Source organism: Thunnus thynnus, chromosome 21, assembly GCF_963924715.1.
Source record: "Thunnus thynnus chromosome 21, fThuThy2.1, whole genome shotgun sequence".
NCBI lineage: Eukaryota > Metazoa > Chordata > Actinopteri > Scombriformes > Scombridae > Thunnus > Thunnus thynnus.
Genome location: NC_089537.1, coordinates 16,384,051 through 16,401,032, shown reverse-complemented (window position 1 = coordinate 16,401,032; position 16,982 = coordinate 16,384,051). Strand labels below are relative to the sequence as shown.

The window sequence follows — 16,982 nt, the reverse complement described above, 5'->3', positions numbered from 1 at the left end:
GGAACTATGCTGGAACTGGCCTACTCACTCCCATGATGAATGGCAAATGTAGGAAGTGAAATCTATGAAAGTGACCACATGTTTTGCATACAGTTTATAGGGTAATACCTGAATTTTATTATAAATTGAGTATGAGGTCACATATCTTGTTGGCAAACTGAAATCAGAATGGATGTGCAGGCACATCTGTGTTTTGAGCAGACTATCACAGAAACATGTAATGACAGCACATTTATAATTCCAGTGTATATAGCTCATATTACCGGTATAATCTTACTGTGCATCATAGCAGATTAGTGCATAGAACCAGGAGGGAGAGAAAGGGATGAACTTTTGTCTTTACATATGACAATGTGGGAGGAGTTCCCTCCCTCCCTTAAGCCAGTCAGTCAGTTTTTACAAGCTGTTGCACGCAGCACCTTCCACAAAGCGTGGGGGACAGCAGAAGGAAGAGAGGAGAGGAGAGGAGAGGTGGAAACCGCAGCTGCCTTACCGGGTATAAAGGCGCAAGAATGCCCTGTGAATCGATGTGGAGGCTCGGCCACATTTACGCACACAAGAAAAAGAAGTGATTCACTGTGAGGACGTTTCAAGTGGAATCTGGGAAATCGGATATTTGCTTTTTTGACCGTGAAAGAAAACTTTGTCGAAGAGGTGGTCTTCATTAATCAGCAAAGATGAGACTGAACTTTTCCACGAGTTGGATATTCCGAGGCTGGATAACATGCGTCCTTGTCACCTTTTACGCACAGGTAAAAAAAGATGTTTCTGCTGTTAAAGTTAAGAGTTTTGCACTAATAACACAATTATTGAGTGTATATAACAACCAAAAGAATTGATAATTACTTTATTGTATGCTCTGTCTCCTCTGCGCTACTTTTACAACGCTGTCATATTTAGTTAGAATGAGAGAGGCAACGCAAAAATACAGATGACGATTTGTTTTTCTTGAGATGATGGGCAAGGAGATATGTAACAACAAACCAGAATATGTGTCATCAGATCTGATTATTTGTATAAACTGGATAGAGTGAGAAGCGGGGGGGAGGAGGGGTTGGATTTTTACGCACGGACACTGACTGGAAACAGTTGTGTTTGGATCAAGTCCACCTCTCCTGTTCTGACCGCAAAAACGCCGCTGGCGGCTGGATGTTCTTCTCCCTCCACCAAACATTCTCTCCCGGTCCAGAGGGGATCGGCGCGGGCCAAATGGCTCATCAGGAACCTCATTAACTCTGCCAGAGGAGAGGTTTTCAAAATGAAGTGCAGGGGCCACTAAAAAGAAAGGGGGCAGGGTGTAAAGGTTTTATACCTTTAAATGCTGCAGGTATTTGATTGTATGGGTGTATTAATCATGTTGTATGTAGCATACAGAGCTCTATCATTTAATTTTTTTTTTTTTTTTTAATGTTATAGCTCTGTGATTTTGTTATGCTTGTGATTTTTAGGGTTCCCATTTAGTCCTGATTCTATGTAATGTCTCAGCTGATCCTCTGCCACAGTTAAATTTGAGGGAGAAATAAGTGAATGGCCCATGATATGTTGTTGTCCATGTTGTTGTTTAGTCCAAGGAGCTAACTCTGTCCAGGTGGAGTAGTTTATAAGATGTGGTTGTAGTGGTGGGACTTCTGGGCACCAGTGATCTATCACTGCCTGTTTGCCTGCATTACTGTAAGACAGCATCGTTATGACTTGACTGGAACAGACGCTCTCTTTGTTTTTCTTTCTCTGCTTCACCAAAATAGTGTTGCAAGAGATAATGCTTGGGAGGGCACTGCATCTTGCCCATGCTGTCCAACAAGTTACTTTTTTTTCCAAATAGTGGCAACAAGAGTGAGCAAACAAAGAAACGATGCCCGGAAAACTAGTCAGTGTGTGGAGATGAAGAGATATTTTTCATCTACGTTTTAAGGTGACACTGCAAACCTTTGGCTTTGGTTTGTTCTCACCATGCTCTTGCCATTACTGACTCACAGTATCCCTGAAGAATTCCCCTTCATTTTCTTGGTTTTCAACCACTTCGTCCAAATCATTCGAAATTTATTTCAAACTGTCTGTTTGAAATTGAGCAACACAAGATTACTTCAAGATGTTGAGAGATTTAAAAGTCAATATATCATGTGTGAGCTGAGCTTTGTTGGATTAATTTACTTGCTTATCCATGTGCCTCCTGTTTTTATCAACCAGCTTCTTTATCCATCCATGTATTCATCCCCGTATGTACACACTCATTCAACTATAAAGCATACTACCTCTTTCCCGACTATTCATCTGAACCAATTAGCCTCCTTCACATCCATCATCTTCTTCATGCTCTTCCTCCTGTAGCTCCATCCATCCGTCAGTCCATCCACCCACCACAGCATCGGTAATCAGTGTTATGTCTAACTCAGCTTGAGCAATAACACTGTATTGCCTCAGGCCTGCAGATCCAAACTTGATTTAATGGTGCAGACAACAGACATTCACTTGATAGATGTTGCATCCCTTGTAATGACAATAGAGCTTTGTGTTCGGAAAGGAGGATAATTTATAATTGCCTTAATACTTTTAATATGCCTCTAACATCATCAGATTAAGCTCTGTCTAGTTCCATTGAGACTATTAACACTGATTATGGTTGACTTGAACTTTTTATTCAGAGTGTGTGATCTCTCCTGGTCAGTATCATTGTTCTGTGTAACTGTCCAGCTCTTTTTTTATATTCCAAGGAAGTCACCTTCCTAATGCAATTACGAAATATTCTAGTTCTTGTGCACCAGAGGATTTTTCCCAGGAAAAACTACAGTAACAGTTACTTGATACTCATTTTTATTAACAAGGTAGCAAGGAATTACAGCCAGTTTGTAAGAAACTGCAAACAAAAGCAGTGTTTTTGAGGCTCATATTGTTCAAAGGTTCTGAAATTATTTATCAGGGGTATGAGATTATGGGAAAAAAAAAATCATTTAACACAAGTAAAAACCATGATTTGTGCAGGTAGCACTTCAAAGGATTTGTTTTTATGGCTTTCAAAAAAAAAACAATCACAGGTGCAAACATTATACAAAGATTCAATTGTTGTGCAATATGCTTTTACAGCACCTTATCATGGATCCCTGAAACCCCTAGAGGCCAAAAAGCCACACTGTGCTTCTCTTGGCTTGGAGCCAATTACCGTTATGCAAATTCTCTGGTACCCTGACAGTAGATGGAATGCACTGCGTCTCACTCCTGTTTGATAGGATCACATAACTGCTAAAGGTTTTTAAAAAGATAAACAAAAGAGCCAAAATATATTTTTACAGTTTCTGTTGGGCACACATACACACACACACACACACACACACACACATACACACACACACACACATACACACACACACACACATACACACACACACACACACACACACACACACACAGAGTTGTTTCCATCACTTCAGAGGATGTTACGTTGACTCACATTCATTTCCTGGAGACTAAACCTAACCCTAACCCTAACCTTAACCATGACCGCCGCATGCCTAACCCTAACCCTAACCTTAACATAACCCTAAACCTACATTAACTTCAAACCAAGTCTTCACCCTAAAATTAATGATTTACGTTAAGGGGACTTACTTTTTGTCCCCATAAGGGAGGAGAGTCCCCACAAAATGACACACCCACATACACACACACATATTCATATACATAACTTAGCTTAGTTAGCTTTGAGGTTGGATGTTCTATCTTGAACTTTATGATAACCTATAATCATATAGGGTGGATCAGCTCTTTTCGTCTTACATATATATTTAGTGAGTCAAAACGTACTACCTCGCATAACTCAAAGCCAATGTTTAGATGTGGCGGTAACAAAAATACAATTCCCAGCATTCTTTTGGCTTCCTGTGCCCTCTGTCCTACTTGTGGAGATTGACCACCACTCTTATAGCTGTGCCTCCACATCTGTATGTATGTATGTATGTATGTATGTATGTATGTATCTATCTATCTATCTATCTAAAGACACGGGCCTCTTAGCATGGGAACCTTTCCTACTTCTGTCACTTCTGTCTCCTGCAGCACATGGTCCTCATTAGTGCTGCGGTGCGAGCTATGAGCACTGTGCATCATTATCCCTTCGGTTAGATTATAAAACAAAGACTGGCTGATGTGTGAGAAGTTGAGTCGAGGTAATTAAACACGCCAGTGTTCATGTTGTGCTGTTGTTGCCTGAGGCGGGACAGACACTGAGACTAAACAGAGTTTAAAGCGGAGGTATAAGAAAGAGAGGTAGAGAAATAACAAGAGGGAGAGGAGGAGATGTTGTTATGTAAAGCCAATGTTCTTTACCACCATTATTTTTGATCGAAATTGATAATATTGGTGTATTTTTAAATGTTCAATTTGGTGCTATGAAAAACAAGTGCCTCCTGGAAGCAATTATGTATCGAGGTTTTAACTAAACTAAAACTTCAACTATGGTAAGAATGGAATTTGATGAACACAAGCTTGTTCCAGTGCTTTCAGTGGTATCTCACGGTCTTCCAAAGCACAGTTTGCTCAGCTGTGATCAAGAAGCAATTGTTTTAACAGGGTTGGCAGCTTTATATGACAGTGAAGCCCATTCAGTGGCAGGAAAACCTGGGGATACATAAGTCTTTAAATGAGGAATCAATTATGTAACATATCATATTTACAACAATGGACTGCATGGGTATAATGCCCAAAGTAAATGATATTGAACTGCAAGATGAAGAGACTGTACTCAATTTGGAAGCTCTGAACTCTATACAGAATTTATTTCTTACTGTTGCCTGTGGGCAAGGCAGGAGGATGGATTTGTCAGTCTTCACTTGACTGGCTTTGTACAGGACTAGAACTCTCCAGAGCCAGTATTTCTATACAATACAAATTATAGGATATGAGTGATTAAGTGTGTAAACTCATTGGAAGAAGAAGCTTGCAGAAGGGCTGAAGAAGTAAAAGAAGGAGGTTGGTCCAAGGTCAGAGTGCAGTCAGGCCTATAGGTTGTATTTTTTTACATTTATATATAGATGCTGTGGCTTTGGCATCGTTTTTGTCATAACAGCCAGATTCTCTAATTCAGCAATGTGGCAAGCCCCTAAGTTAGGGTGGCTGGAGGGTGTGTACAGTATGTGTCTGTCCACATGTTTTACCTTTGTGGCCCCTTTCTTGAATTTCCATTTATTGTTTAAAACGTGGATTGATCTAACACTGTTCACTTCCCTGTCTCTTGTAACAAGAGCTCCCTCCCTGCTAATGCAATAGCACACACTGTTGAATGACAATAGGAAACATATAGTTAAGCCTGACCTTTTAAGAATAACATTACTATTTAGCTTAACGGCTGCCACAGGACTTTTTTTCTCATCACTTAGTTTAATGGGCAGGTTAACCAACAGGTCATCTTTCCAAAAGCTAGTAATTATCTTTAAATGGCACAAGAGTGGGGATCAGGAGACCATTTGCAGCCAAGACGTGTTTGTTAAGTCGAAGCCAACTGGATTTGATTGCATTTAATTCCAGTTGGTTCTCCTTATGTAACTGGATACTATTAGAGTTTGGTTTGCTGGTTTGGAGGGTGCACAGCGCTGTGGTCAGGTGCTTCTGAGAGTGTGGAAAGAATTCCTGGGCATGTCTTGGAAATGTTTTAACCATCCTCTTCCTCTCATTACTCACCACCATCTCAAAATATCATGTGTAGATTTAAAAGATGATCTGAAGAAGGAGAAAGATGGGCACCGTAAAGTATGGCCTACACTGAGGAAACCATGAAGCACTGACAGGAAAATTGATGTTTCTGATTAAGCAAATCATGATGATTTCATCAACTTTAGAAAATATGACAGATCTTGTTTTTTAACTCATATTTTCTTTAAATATATGTTGTTATATATATATATATATATGTTGTATATATGTTGTATAAGGATATAAGAAAAAAATTCTTCCTGTTTCCCTGTCATATACAAAGCTTAACTAATGTTGTGTCTTAATATCTTTTAGAACGGAGTCTCCAGATCTGTCCAATGTGACGAGAAACAGTACTTAAAAGGCTCCAGATGCTGCAATAGGTGTAAACCAGGTAATAACACACACACATACATACACAGGAATTTAAATATGACACAAGAAAGTAGTGTGAGAATATTGAATGTCTAGTTTACTCAATATGGATTCAGCATAGCATAGAAATAGATTTCCATTCACAAAGATCCTTAATTAAAAGAGGAAGGATGTTCATAAATGGAACATTTTCTGCACACACAATCTGCAGTAACATTTGACCCACTAGAATGAGCCACCACTTTGAAAGAGTAAAAAGCCTCTATTTCCTTCCTCTTTTCTCTTCTTCAGTTAGGTTTTTAGTGGCTACTGTGATATACGGGTTGTTAAATCCATCTTTATTCTCTACCCTCCCTCTGTGTCTTTTTTTGTTTTTTTCTTAGGCTTCCGTGTGTATTCTGACTGCAATGGTTCCAACCACACTCGGTGTATTAAATGTCTCCCTGGTGAATACCAGCCTGGCTGGACTCAAGAGATGCGCTGTCTTCAGCAGAAGTTCTGTGATCCAGGTTAGTATCTGCAGCTGGCACAAGGATGTCAAAATCTTGAAAGACCATTAAAGGGCTTTGCTACATATGCCTTTACTATACAAATGTCCCAGTACACCCATTAAATACCAGTACAGCAATAAACTACAACCTCAGAAATGGCTATAATGTTCACTTTTTGTATTGATCTGCAGGAAAAATGCAGTTGTTTCTGTAAATGATTTTGATGAGGTGAGCTCAAAATCAATTTTTACCTAGGAAAGTGTCCTCTGAATGGACTTGTGAAAGTGAAATTGCATCAATGTGTGTTATTATCAGTTATCTCTAAATCCTTGTAACAAAGTCAATCCCACAAACTGTGACATAATACAAGACTTGGTCAAAACCTTGTATATGGCTGGACTGTGTATGGTCAATGTGCAAAATTGTGGCCAGTTTGTCATGGGGATAGTCATTGGTAGTGTCTATAATGCGAAATCCTGGATATTAAATGTTCATCTGTAATTTTTTGTAGTGGTCCCAGTAATATTTGTTGTTAAAGTGTACTGAAGTAGCATATCACATGACATGGTTAAGCAATGTTATGAATGGCTGACATTGACAAAAAAAAGGTTATGAATGCAGTTGCAATAACAATACTTTCCACTCATATCCCGGGATGTTTGATTTGAAAGAGAGCTTATTTAATTATAACTATTCTAATTATCTGTTAACTCCCCATGCTCTTTCATCTGTTTCTATCTGTGGATGCATGTAAACATATGGTCTCATCCATATGCATTAGCATGCTAGGTTATCAGTCAGCTTTGTGACTTTATATCTGAGCACAGCTATTAAATCAGAAACACCTTATTAATATACAGTCTATGGGCTACACACAGCACGACATGGCTATGTTAACAATGCTAGCCATGCTAACTAGCTGCTAGCCGCCGTGCAGATTGGTAAAATTGATATCAGTGGATTGGTGCTCCTGTCAGTGTCGGAGCCTCTGTATGTGTCGTGGATGTGTCACGTACAATGGGGCTGTACTGTAACACTTTGGTCAGTAAATGTGTGTTTTTAAAACTTATTTCTGGGTTGCGGTTGGGGCTCCACTGTAAATGGCCCCTGAGGATGTAATTAAAACTGTTTGTGCCAATTCATTTTCAACACTGGGCCGGCCGACCAATGGTGTAACCTCATCACTCAATGAGTCAGTCAGTGACAGGCTAGGGCTGGTGGGGGTTATGGGGCTGGTCTGTGGCCAGTACAGCCAAAAAAGAAGCCTGTCATAATTTTCACTAAAATACTACCTTATTTGCCCTCCAGGTAAGGGCTTCATGCCAAGGCCTGAAAACCTTGAGGCAGAGGAGCCATGTCGCTGCAAAACTACCTTACAGTGCCATCCCATCAACTGCGAGTACTGTGAGGAGATACCCTCCTGCAGTGCTGGATTTGGACTTGAGTTGGACCCTGGTAAGACATTAATCTGTATCTCTAATAACAGACATAAATCAAGCAATTACAGAGACATGACACAATCTATCTTTTTAATTCCAGAGTCAACTAACGGAAGGAAGATTTGTGTTCCATGTAAGAAAGGCTTCTTCTCTGCTGACAGCAGTGCTGAACAATGCAAACAGTGGACTAAGTAAGTGCACACACATGCTCATACACACACTTTTTCGCCTGGAATATTTTGACATTGTGAGGGGAAAATGCAGTGGGGTAGGTGTACTCACCACCTGCCAGCTGTTATGAGTAATGTGCACACCACTTCCCTGGAACCCTGGACCAGACACCAGCTTTCACTGCTGGCTGGGTCTGTAATGACGAATGACGGTGGAGAGACAGAGGGAGGATTTTGTTTTCTTCCCCATCTGTCCTTCTCTTTCTCTCCACCATTACCACACATGTGGCCAGCTGTAAAGGCTGGTACACTGGCTGGTAAAATATAGAGGGAAAAAAAACCCACATGTACAAGTATTCCTCTTTACTGGCCTCATTGGGCTCATCTCTGGTGGTGATGAAACCGCCTTCAGGTGGGAAACTGACCATCCGGTGACTTGTTGCGGACAAAACTTGGAACTCAACACTCTAAAGACAGTGGAGGTGGTTGTGAATATCAGAAGGACCACAGCCCCACCCGCCCTCCATCACCCTGTGTGACTCCCCAGTTGACACCATGGAGTCCTTCCGCTTCCTGGGAACCATCATCAGCCAGGACCTAAAGTGGGAGCAGAACATCAGCGGCCTCACCAAGAAGACTCAGTGGTTGATGAACTTCCTGCGGCAGCTGAAAAAGTTCAACCTGCTAAAGTCAATGATGGTGCACTTCTACACCACCTTCATTGAGTCCATCCTCACCTCCTCCATCACCATCTGGTACGCTGCTGCAACTGCCAAGGACAAGGGTAGACTGCAGTATATCATTCGCTCAGCCGAAAAGGTGATCAGTTGCAATCTGCCATCCCTCCAAGACCTGCACGCCTCCAGGACATGGAGGCAAGCAGGAAAGATCATGGCCGACCCCTCCCACCCTGGACATAAACTTGTTGAAACAATCAAACAAACAAGAAGCTGAGGTCTGTCAAGACCAAAACCTTATGCCAAGAGAACAGTTTCTTCCCATCTGCAGCCAGCGTCATCAACAAGGCCCGGGACCCCCACTGACACAGACTCTATCCCACCCATTGACATTACATGTTATGTTGATGTAAAAACCCCATAATCTTATACTTTCACATCTCTAACCTCTGATCTAATATGGCACGTTACATTAATGCAACTTGTATTATTATTATTATTATTATTATTATTATTATTATTATTATTATTATTATTATTATTATTATTATTATTATTATTATTATTATTATTATTATTGCACACTGCATATACTGTTCTACTCCTGGTTAATATTTTGTACATCTCATTTCATTCTTTTCTATTTGAAATTTAAACCTGTAGCATATTGTAAATTCTTTCTTTTTATATTAATTAGGATTACCTAATTTTGTGTGTATTTCATCTTCTCTCCCAGTTGTAAGGCTGAGGGCAGGAGTGAGACACAGCCAGGCAGCGCTCAGGCTGATGCAGTGTGTGGACCACCTGTCTCTGGTAAGACATGGATGCATTTATTACAGAATATCATGATCATGCCAATTTAATGCATACTGTATATAACAACTACATGAGAATACCTGACAGATGTAGTATATCTTTGGCAGACTTTTATGACTGACAGTAGATGCAGAATAGAAAAGCAAGCTCTGAACTTGTCTGTCTTTCAGGTGCAGCACCCTCCTGGGTTCTAGTTTCATTGCTGTCAGTCATCACTGTTCTCTGCCTCCTCATCCTGCTCCTCTTCTGCTACAAGGATAAACTGAAGTTACTCTCTGGTAGGTTACAGCCCTGTACTAATCTTAAAGTTCTCCCTTAGCTTTCATTATTGTTCTGATTAAGATTGCTGCTCCTGCATTTTAACCAGTATTAAGGTACAAAATGTTGTTTTTTTGTCCAGTAAATCTGCGCTCCTGTGTTCAGAATCTGAAGAGGACAAGGATACAGCAGGTAAGATGAAATTTCAGTTGAAAAGCCATGGACACACTCAGAAATATTGCACATAATCTCACCTACATATTAGATTGTTTATGAAATATATGACCAAATGGAAGAATTAGAAACAAATAAAGCACTTGTGTCTCTTACTACATGGATTGTAATAATCATATATTTTTTACTATTCATGCATTCATGCAAGTAACACCTGCTTACAATGCTTTTTTAATGCTTTAGGAGACCTTGGCCCCTCTTTACCACAGCGGAGTGGCAGGAGGAATAGGAGGAGGCCCAGGAAATACCAAATGCACACCATGTGAGACAACCAAACTCATCTGTCAAGCCCCCCAAAACCCTGCTGATGAGCCCCCATGCACCTACCCCACCACTGTTACCGATGTGAAGGTGTCACTGCCCCTAACAGTGAAAGAAGAAGGGACAAAAGGAAAGACAGTGATGGAGGAACAGAGCGAAGGGTCTGGGGAACCTGAGGAGGTGTCTGAAGAAGAGGAAGTTGTGAGTGTGTCTCCGCTGTTGGCAGGTTCTTGTCTGTGTGTCATTCCGGTACGTGAGCCACTGGAAGTAGGAGAGAATGAGGACTGTAGTCAGGCTGTCAGCCATGGGACTCCCAGAATCTGCTTCTGTGGAGGGCTGGATGGAGATGAGAGGGGGAAAGAGGAAAAAAGTGAGAGTGAAAGGGCAGACAACAGTGGAAAAACGCGTGGCAGGGACCAAGAAAAGGTTATTCTGTTCAAGAGTGAGACAAGCGCTGCATCTCTGGTCTCTCTGTCTCCTCCTTTCCTCCACACCACCTCTGTAATCCCACCAGCCAGCCCACATCCTGAACTCTGCCTGCCGTTGTCCCAAGCTCAGGCGAGGCCAGAGTTCAAACCTCACCCGAAAGACAGGTCACTGGTAAAACAGGAGGAATTATATAGACTGGCAAGCACAGACTCCACCTCCACAGAGAATAGCAGCCCCAGTGCAGCCTCCGCGATGACCTCAGTTAGCCCTTTGATGACATCCTCATCTGTCGGAGATCTCTACCTGGACAAGCCCCCTGAGGCCTCCAGCCAGGAGCAAGGCCAGGGACTTTCCTTGGGAGACAGCAGAGGAAACAAGCTCTCATCAGGGGACTCAGAGCTGGAGTGCTCACCTGAGAGCCTCCAGAGCCAGCTGGCAGAACCACCTCTTACCTCAGGTAGGTGAAAATGTAAAAACTTCAAAACCCATGTAGCCCAGTATGGAAGCCCATTTCTGCCAAAAAAGGACAAATATTAATGATATATTAGGAATGACAAAAATAGAAATACTCGTGATTACTCAAGTCAAAATTATATATACTAATTTAAAATTATGACTTGTTACATCAAAAGACAGAGATTCTTTGTAAAAATCTTTCACTAGAATTATTAGAGTAAGTCAAAATTCTGAGTTAGCGGGTCAAAATAAGTGAGTTAATACTTGACTTGTAATCTAACAATTATGACTTACTTTCTTATAATTTTAGTAAGTAATACTTTTAACTTAGTATCTTATAATTCTTACTTACCATCTCAAAATCATGACTTCATATGTCATAATTTGGACTTAAAAGTCCGTTTTTATTTATTTTCTAATAATTCTAAGTTAGTAATTGTGACTTACAAAGTCTAAATGACTTACTATTTAATTATTTTCACTTAAAAATCAAGTTTTACTTATAAATACATATTTTTGAATTGGATAGTCAACCTTGTTATTCTGACTTTGTATCTCATTTTCACTGACTATTACCATTCATGTTTTTACTTTTATTATTACCAAACTTCTTATCCATTTTTTCCATGGCAGAAATGGGCTTCCATACATCTCGTAGCTTCCCAGAAACACAAGCTATTTTTAGCTCTCCTGGGGCAGTACAAAGATGCTATGGAGCTGGATATTTTTGCTATGACTACTCATTTTATTGTCAATGAAAACTGTATGCACAGTGGTTGTGTGCTTTGGGGATAATAGCTCATTACAAAGACTGTGAGACCACAGTTGTGTTTGCCAGGTGGATTCTTTATTCTGTGTTTGAGTAGGCAGTCACCACTTTATTGCCACAGAATCATACCCATACATGATTTGATACACTAGCAGTGTTCTGCTCCCGCAGAATAAGTGGAACAATCCACCAAGAATAACAGAATGAAATTTTAGTCGGTTTTAATGGAAAGTTTTACTGTCACATGGTTGAACTTGTATTGTTCTCACTGAGGCCTTTACAATGCTGCCAAAGAGAAAAATCTCAGAGAAACATATTTATGCATTGTGCCTCAAACACCGAGTGGTTATGGTTAGTTTAAAAGCTGTATTATTAGAGCAGTCTGCGCAGGACAGTGGTTAGCTCAGTCTGGGGTATTATTAGGTGAACATACTGAAGACAAGACAAGAGGATTGGTTTCAGCATAAGAATAAGAGGTTTGTGTGATTGTTTCCAGGAAATATGTTTTATCAACGCCAGTGTACCAAGAAATATGTTTTATGAACGCCAGTATTGATAGTTGGACCCCAAATTTGGGTGGGACCACACAGAGAGCAGGAATAGGATATGTGTGTGTTTGATGAGTTAGTGAACCACTAGAACCACACTCTAACATACACTGTTGTGTGTGTGTCAGTGTGAACTATGCCATGTACAATGCTCCTGTTTACCCAGAGTTCCATAGGGTTGCGCAAAGTGACCACAGCTTTAATTGAAGCAAGATGTGTGCAGCTTGAGTAATACTTTTATAACCCTGCCCACCCAACAAAAACACACACACACACAAACTTGTGAAGACTTTTTTGGACTCTCACTGATGACTGGGTACTTTAATTACACGCTTGCTGGCATGAAATGAACACCATTTCCCATCATGCAGTAATGACAGATGATTAAATGGATTTCCCACACATGATATTTAAAGGTCAGAGGTCTCACCTGTGTACATAGTTTTTAAACGCTTCCTTTCCACCTGGAAATTAAAACATGATAAAACATAAGTCTTACCTGTTGGTCACTCGCTAGAGCAGTTTTTAGGGTTAACTGCCTTTGGTCAGGGGCACCTAAAGAGTGCTAATTACCCAGACCTATTCTGGTATTCAAGTTCTGGCAGTCATCCAGATAAAATAAGCAAGATTTTAGGCAGATCTGTATAAATGTGTGGTTTGTCTTTGAGATTAAACAGGAGAGATGTTCCACAAGAGTTCAATTTTAGTCCTTGGTTTAAAACCCCTGTCAGTAGATGATATTGCTGCTGTTGTTGGGCATCCAGAAAAATCAGCTTGGTATTAAGAAAGGATAAACAGAGGAACCCAAGCAGATTCCATAGAGCTTTGTTTTCAAAGTTGTGGTGAAATGACATATTTTCAAGCCAGACCTCTCAGACTGGTATTCCGGGAAAGGCTCTCAGATGGGGAACACAGAGACACACTCTCTGAGTGTGTGAATGTGTGAGTCTGTTTCTGCAGCTTTATGGGGCTATGTTAGTGTGTGTGTGTGTGTGTGTGCATGTGTAAAAGTGTCTGCTAGAGTGTGTTTACTTACATTTCACTGCTGTGTGTGTTTGTGTGCGCATGTATGTGTGAACAGATGAGGCATGAGCTGTGAGTCACGGAGGGTCTGCTCATTCTGTAGGCTGGAAAGTCAGACAGGAGGCTGGATAAAAAAGGAACCAGAGGCTTAATATGGTGAAAGATGGGTTATAAACAGATACACACAACTGATTTCCTAACTCACCTGGTTCGCTTTGATCCTTATGTGAACAGTAAGAAAACAATGAGTCAATCAATACAAATGTTTTTTGAATGCAGGTTCACAATGTAGAGGTATAAATGAAGTTGAAATAAGTCATGGAAAATTCTCTTTGGATAAACATGTTGTTGGACAGAGTTATAAAGAGTTGAACAGCACTTTGTCTGCATTTATTCTGCCATGTGTGTAAACCCTGAACCTTTAACAAATGGCTTGTTTTCAGAAGTCTTGATTTTCTCACGCTAAAAAGTGCTAGGCACTCTGAAACAAGGGCAAAAAGGATATGATATGGCGGTCCATGTCGCCATGGCCTCTCTGTGGTCATCCTGCATGGTCATTACACCCACTGTCCATTTGTCATCCGAGGTTAGCCAAGATTTAGCCCCTTCTTCACTTGCGTCATGAATAGGGGAAGCTCTATCTGCCTATGTATGTGAAGGTGTCTTACACAACCATACTATATACATATATATACATACATATTTCTATACATTACCCAATAAGGTGTCATTGCACTGCCATTTCTTACAGCATCTACAAAGGGAAATATTCATTAATTTGTCATAAATTACCCCTACAAACCAATGGTTTTGTCACGCTACCACATTTATCGCACATTGTCCATAAATCTTGCTGCTTCACTTGTGCCTCCATCTTGTTTTTTTTTTCTCTCCTATTTCTCACGATCTTCTTCTCATTCTCCCTCCCACATCTTTCTGTTCAGGTCAGGTGTCTGGGAACCACAACACCACCTTCATCTCCAGTGGCCAGGTGATGAACTTCAGCAGCGATGTTATCGTTGTCTATGTCAGCCAGACATCTTTCGGCAGCGATGGGGCAGAGCTGGACGATGCCTTTGGCAGCCCTGTCCAGGAAGAAGCCAGTGAGACAGCTCAGTTTTTCGAGAGTAGCCTGAGGTCACCAGGGGACTCCATTACCCACAGAACCTTGCAAGAAGAGACACTGCTGGTCCGAGAAGTGATGGAGGAACGGCCACATGGAAAGTGAAACCAGTGGCTGTGTTTTATGTCAGTACAGCGATCATCTCCATAGTCCCCAACCATCAGTTAGACACTGAAAAACTGGCCTTTGATGATTTCTGTTGCCCTATACTGTACCTGGTAGCTCTTTATGAAATTATTGATTTATCTTCAAAGACATCCCATTTCCCACATAAGTCACTGATCCTTGCCTCTAGCATCTCTATGTGCCTTTTTTCATTTTCCAGTGGAAAGCTGCAGGCATTTTTTAATGGAAACTCCCTCCTTTCCAGACAATGATGGGGAATTTTGTTGGGAGCTGGATGTGGAACTAGAGTTCAGACTGGAGGAACGTCATGTTTTTACTGTTTGCATGGAAATTGCAGCTGGGTTCTCATACAAAGAAGTTACTACATTTTTCATTCCCACATTTTATCATTAAATAGGATAGGTTAAAACTTGTACACTCCCCTGTATGAAAACACCCGGCCAACCAGTTTTTTTTGCCTTTCTGAGTTTGACATTTGGATGATTTGAAGAGTTTCCTCACAAAACTAAATATCCACCATGTGGAAATAATGTGCTTCCCCTCACAAAAATCATATCATTAAAGTAAATATTTTTATGGTAGAAAATGTAATCTATCTAATCTAGCTAATCTTGTGAGGCAGAATCAAAGTTTATTCAAAAATAATGATGAATATCTGGCATTTCTCTGAGTGAATTTTCCCTTTTTTTTTGGTGTGCAGGGTCTAAAGAAAGCTTTGTTACAACAAAGTGACACATCCAGTTTTGGTACGATGCTTATGTGTATGTAGACTTTTTAAAAATTCTCTTCCTACTGCACCATGTGTGCAGTTTGTGTCTAAGAAAAATGCTATGCATTTGATAAGCTATTTTGTTACTGGTTTGATCTTATTTCAGTATGTTTTAACATGCAAGCCTTAATGAAGAAAAGTAAAATGTCCGACTGTTTATAATAATTTGTTTTAAATAATTTTACATAGTAGATTTTTTATGTATTATTTCAGAATTTGCATATGTGATCAATGTTTGTATACAGTATATTTCAAAAGACAAGAAAGCATAATGTATTTGTGAAGCGAGAATGAATATTCCTTTTGTGCTTCCTTTCATTTGATTTGAGGTGTGGATATGTTAAATGGAGCCATTGACAGCAGGCAAAATGCACACTGTAGGAGTTTAAAGGGACTGTTCATTTACAACCTCACCAAATGTATGCAGCCTTACAATGATTATGTACATATCAATCAAATCTATCGCGATGAATGACTGAAAGAATATTTTGATTGAAATTAAAAATGTTTTGCATCTAATCCTTTCAAAGATGGTCGCCATTGTGCATTCTGTGGTTTCTCTCTTGTCAACTTTGCTATTCTGGGATCGACAAATTACAATGAAAGAGCCGTTTATCTTCTCAAGATGATCTATAATCTTTGTGAAGCCGAGCTAATTACACATGTGGCCAGCCCTCTCTGTCTTTGTCCCAGCGTTGACAGACAGGCAGCCTTTCATCAGGCTTAGGGATGGCGAGCAGCTGTGAGGAGAAACGAATCTAGCAGTCAGACGAGCTAGCGTCACAGAGAGACCACATGAGAGGAGCTGGCAGCACTCATTTAGGCCTGGTTTGGGTCAGCAGCAGTATGTTTATAAATGTGTGTATGTGTGCGCATTGGTGTGTAAGTTGTTTGTGAAAACAGGAAGTTATGACTGGCTTTCACATGGTTTACATGAGACCTGGCGAGCTGGCCAACACAGGACCTTACTGTAGATTGAAATGATTTCAGCCTCCTCATGTGAGAAAACATTTTCTCATTTGACGGTAGACATGTAGAAAGTCCTAAACCACAGTGTGGTGCTACAGTCCACCCTAGTGGTAACTGCATGTTAGGATAAGAAACATTTCAAGTGGAAAATTCTTTAAAAACGAGTGCAAGACCAGGTGAGGCACTGCTGGTCACGTTTTCTATCCTAAGTTGACCAAATTTAGTTTATGGTCTCTTTAAAACATACACATGCAAAAACGAATCATAATTACACAAATAAATTATACAAATAAAAGGAATAAAGATCCTCAAAGAAGGGGAACCCCACTCTTGAGTAATGATCCAAGTTCAGCTTTTCTATTGCAGC

At 40.4% G+C, this 16,982-nt stretch overlaps 1 protein-coding gene across 1 annotated transcript; it reads left to right on the top strand.

Moving 5' to 3' along the window:
- The first annotated feature begins 383 nt into the window (after nucleotides 1–383).
- Nucleotides 384–16,166, top strand: tnfrsf11a (tumor necrosis factor receptor superfamily, member 11a, NFKB activator). Its single transcript, XM_067577963.1, has 10 exons — nucleotides 384–752; nucleotides 5,998–6,076; nucleotides 6,441–6,566; nucleotides 7,857–8,003; nucleotides 8,088–8,178; nucleotides 9,571–9,647; nucleotides 9,821–9,928; nucleotides 10,051–10,100; nucleotides 10,326–11,289; nucleotides 14,573–16,166. Exons 1-10 carry the CDS (start codon nucleotides 678–680, stop codon nucleotides 14,854–14,856), a joined length of 2,001 nt encoding a protein of 666 aa, XP_067434064.1. The 5' UTR covers nucleotides 384–677; the 3' UTR covers nucleotides 14,857–16,166.
- Nucleotides 16,167–16,982: the final 816 nt, after the last annotated feature.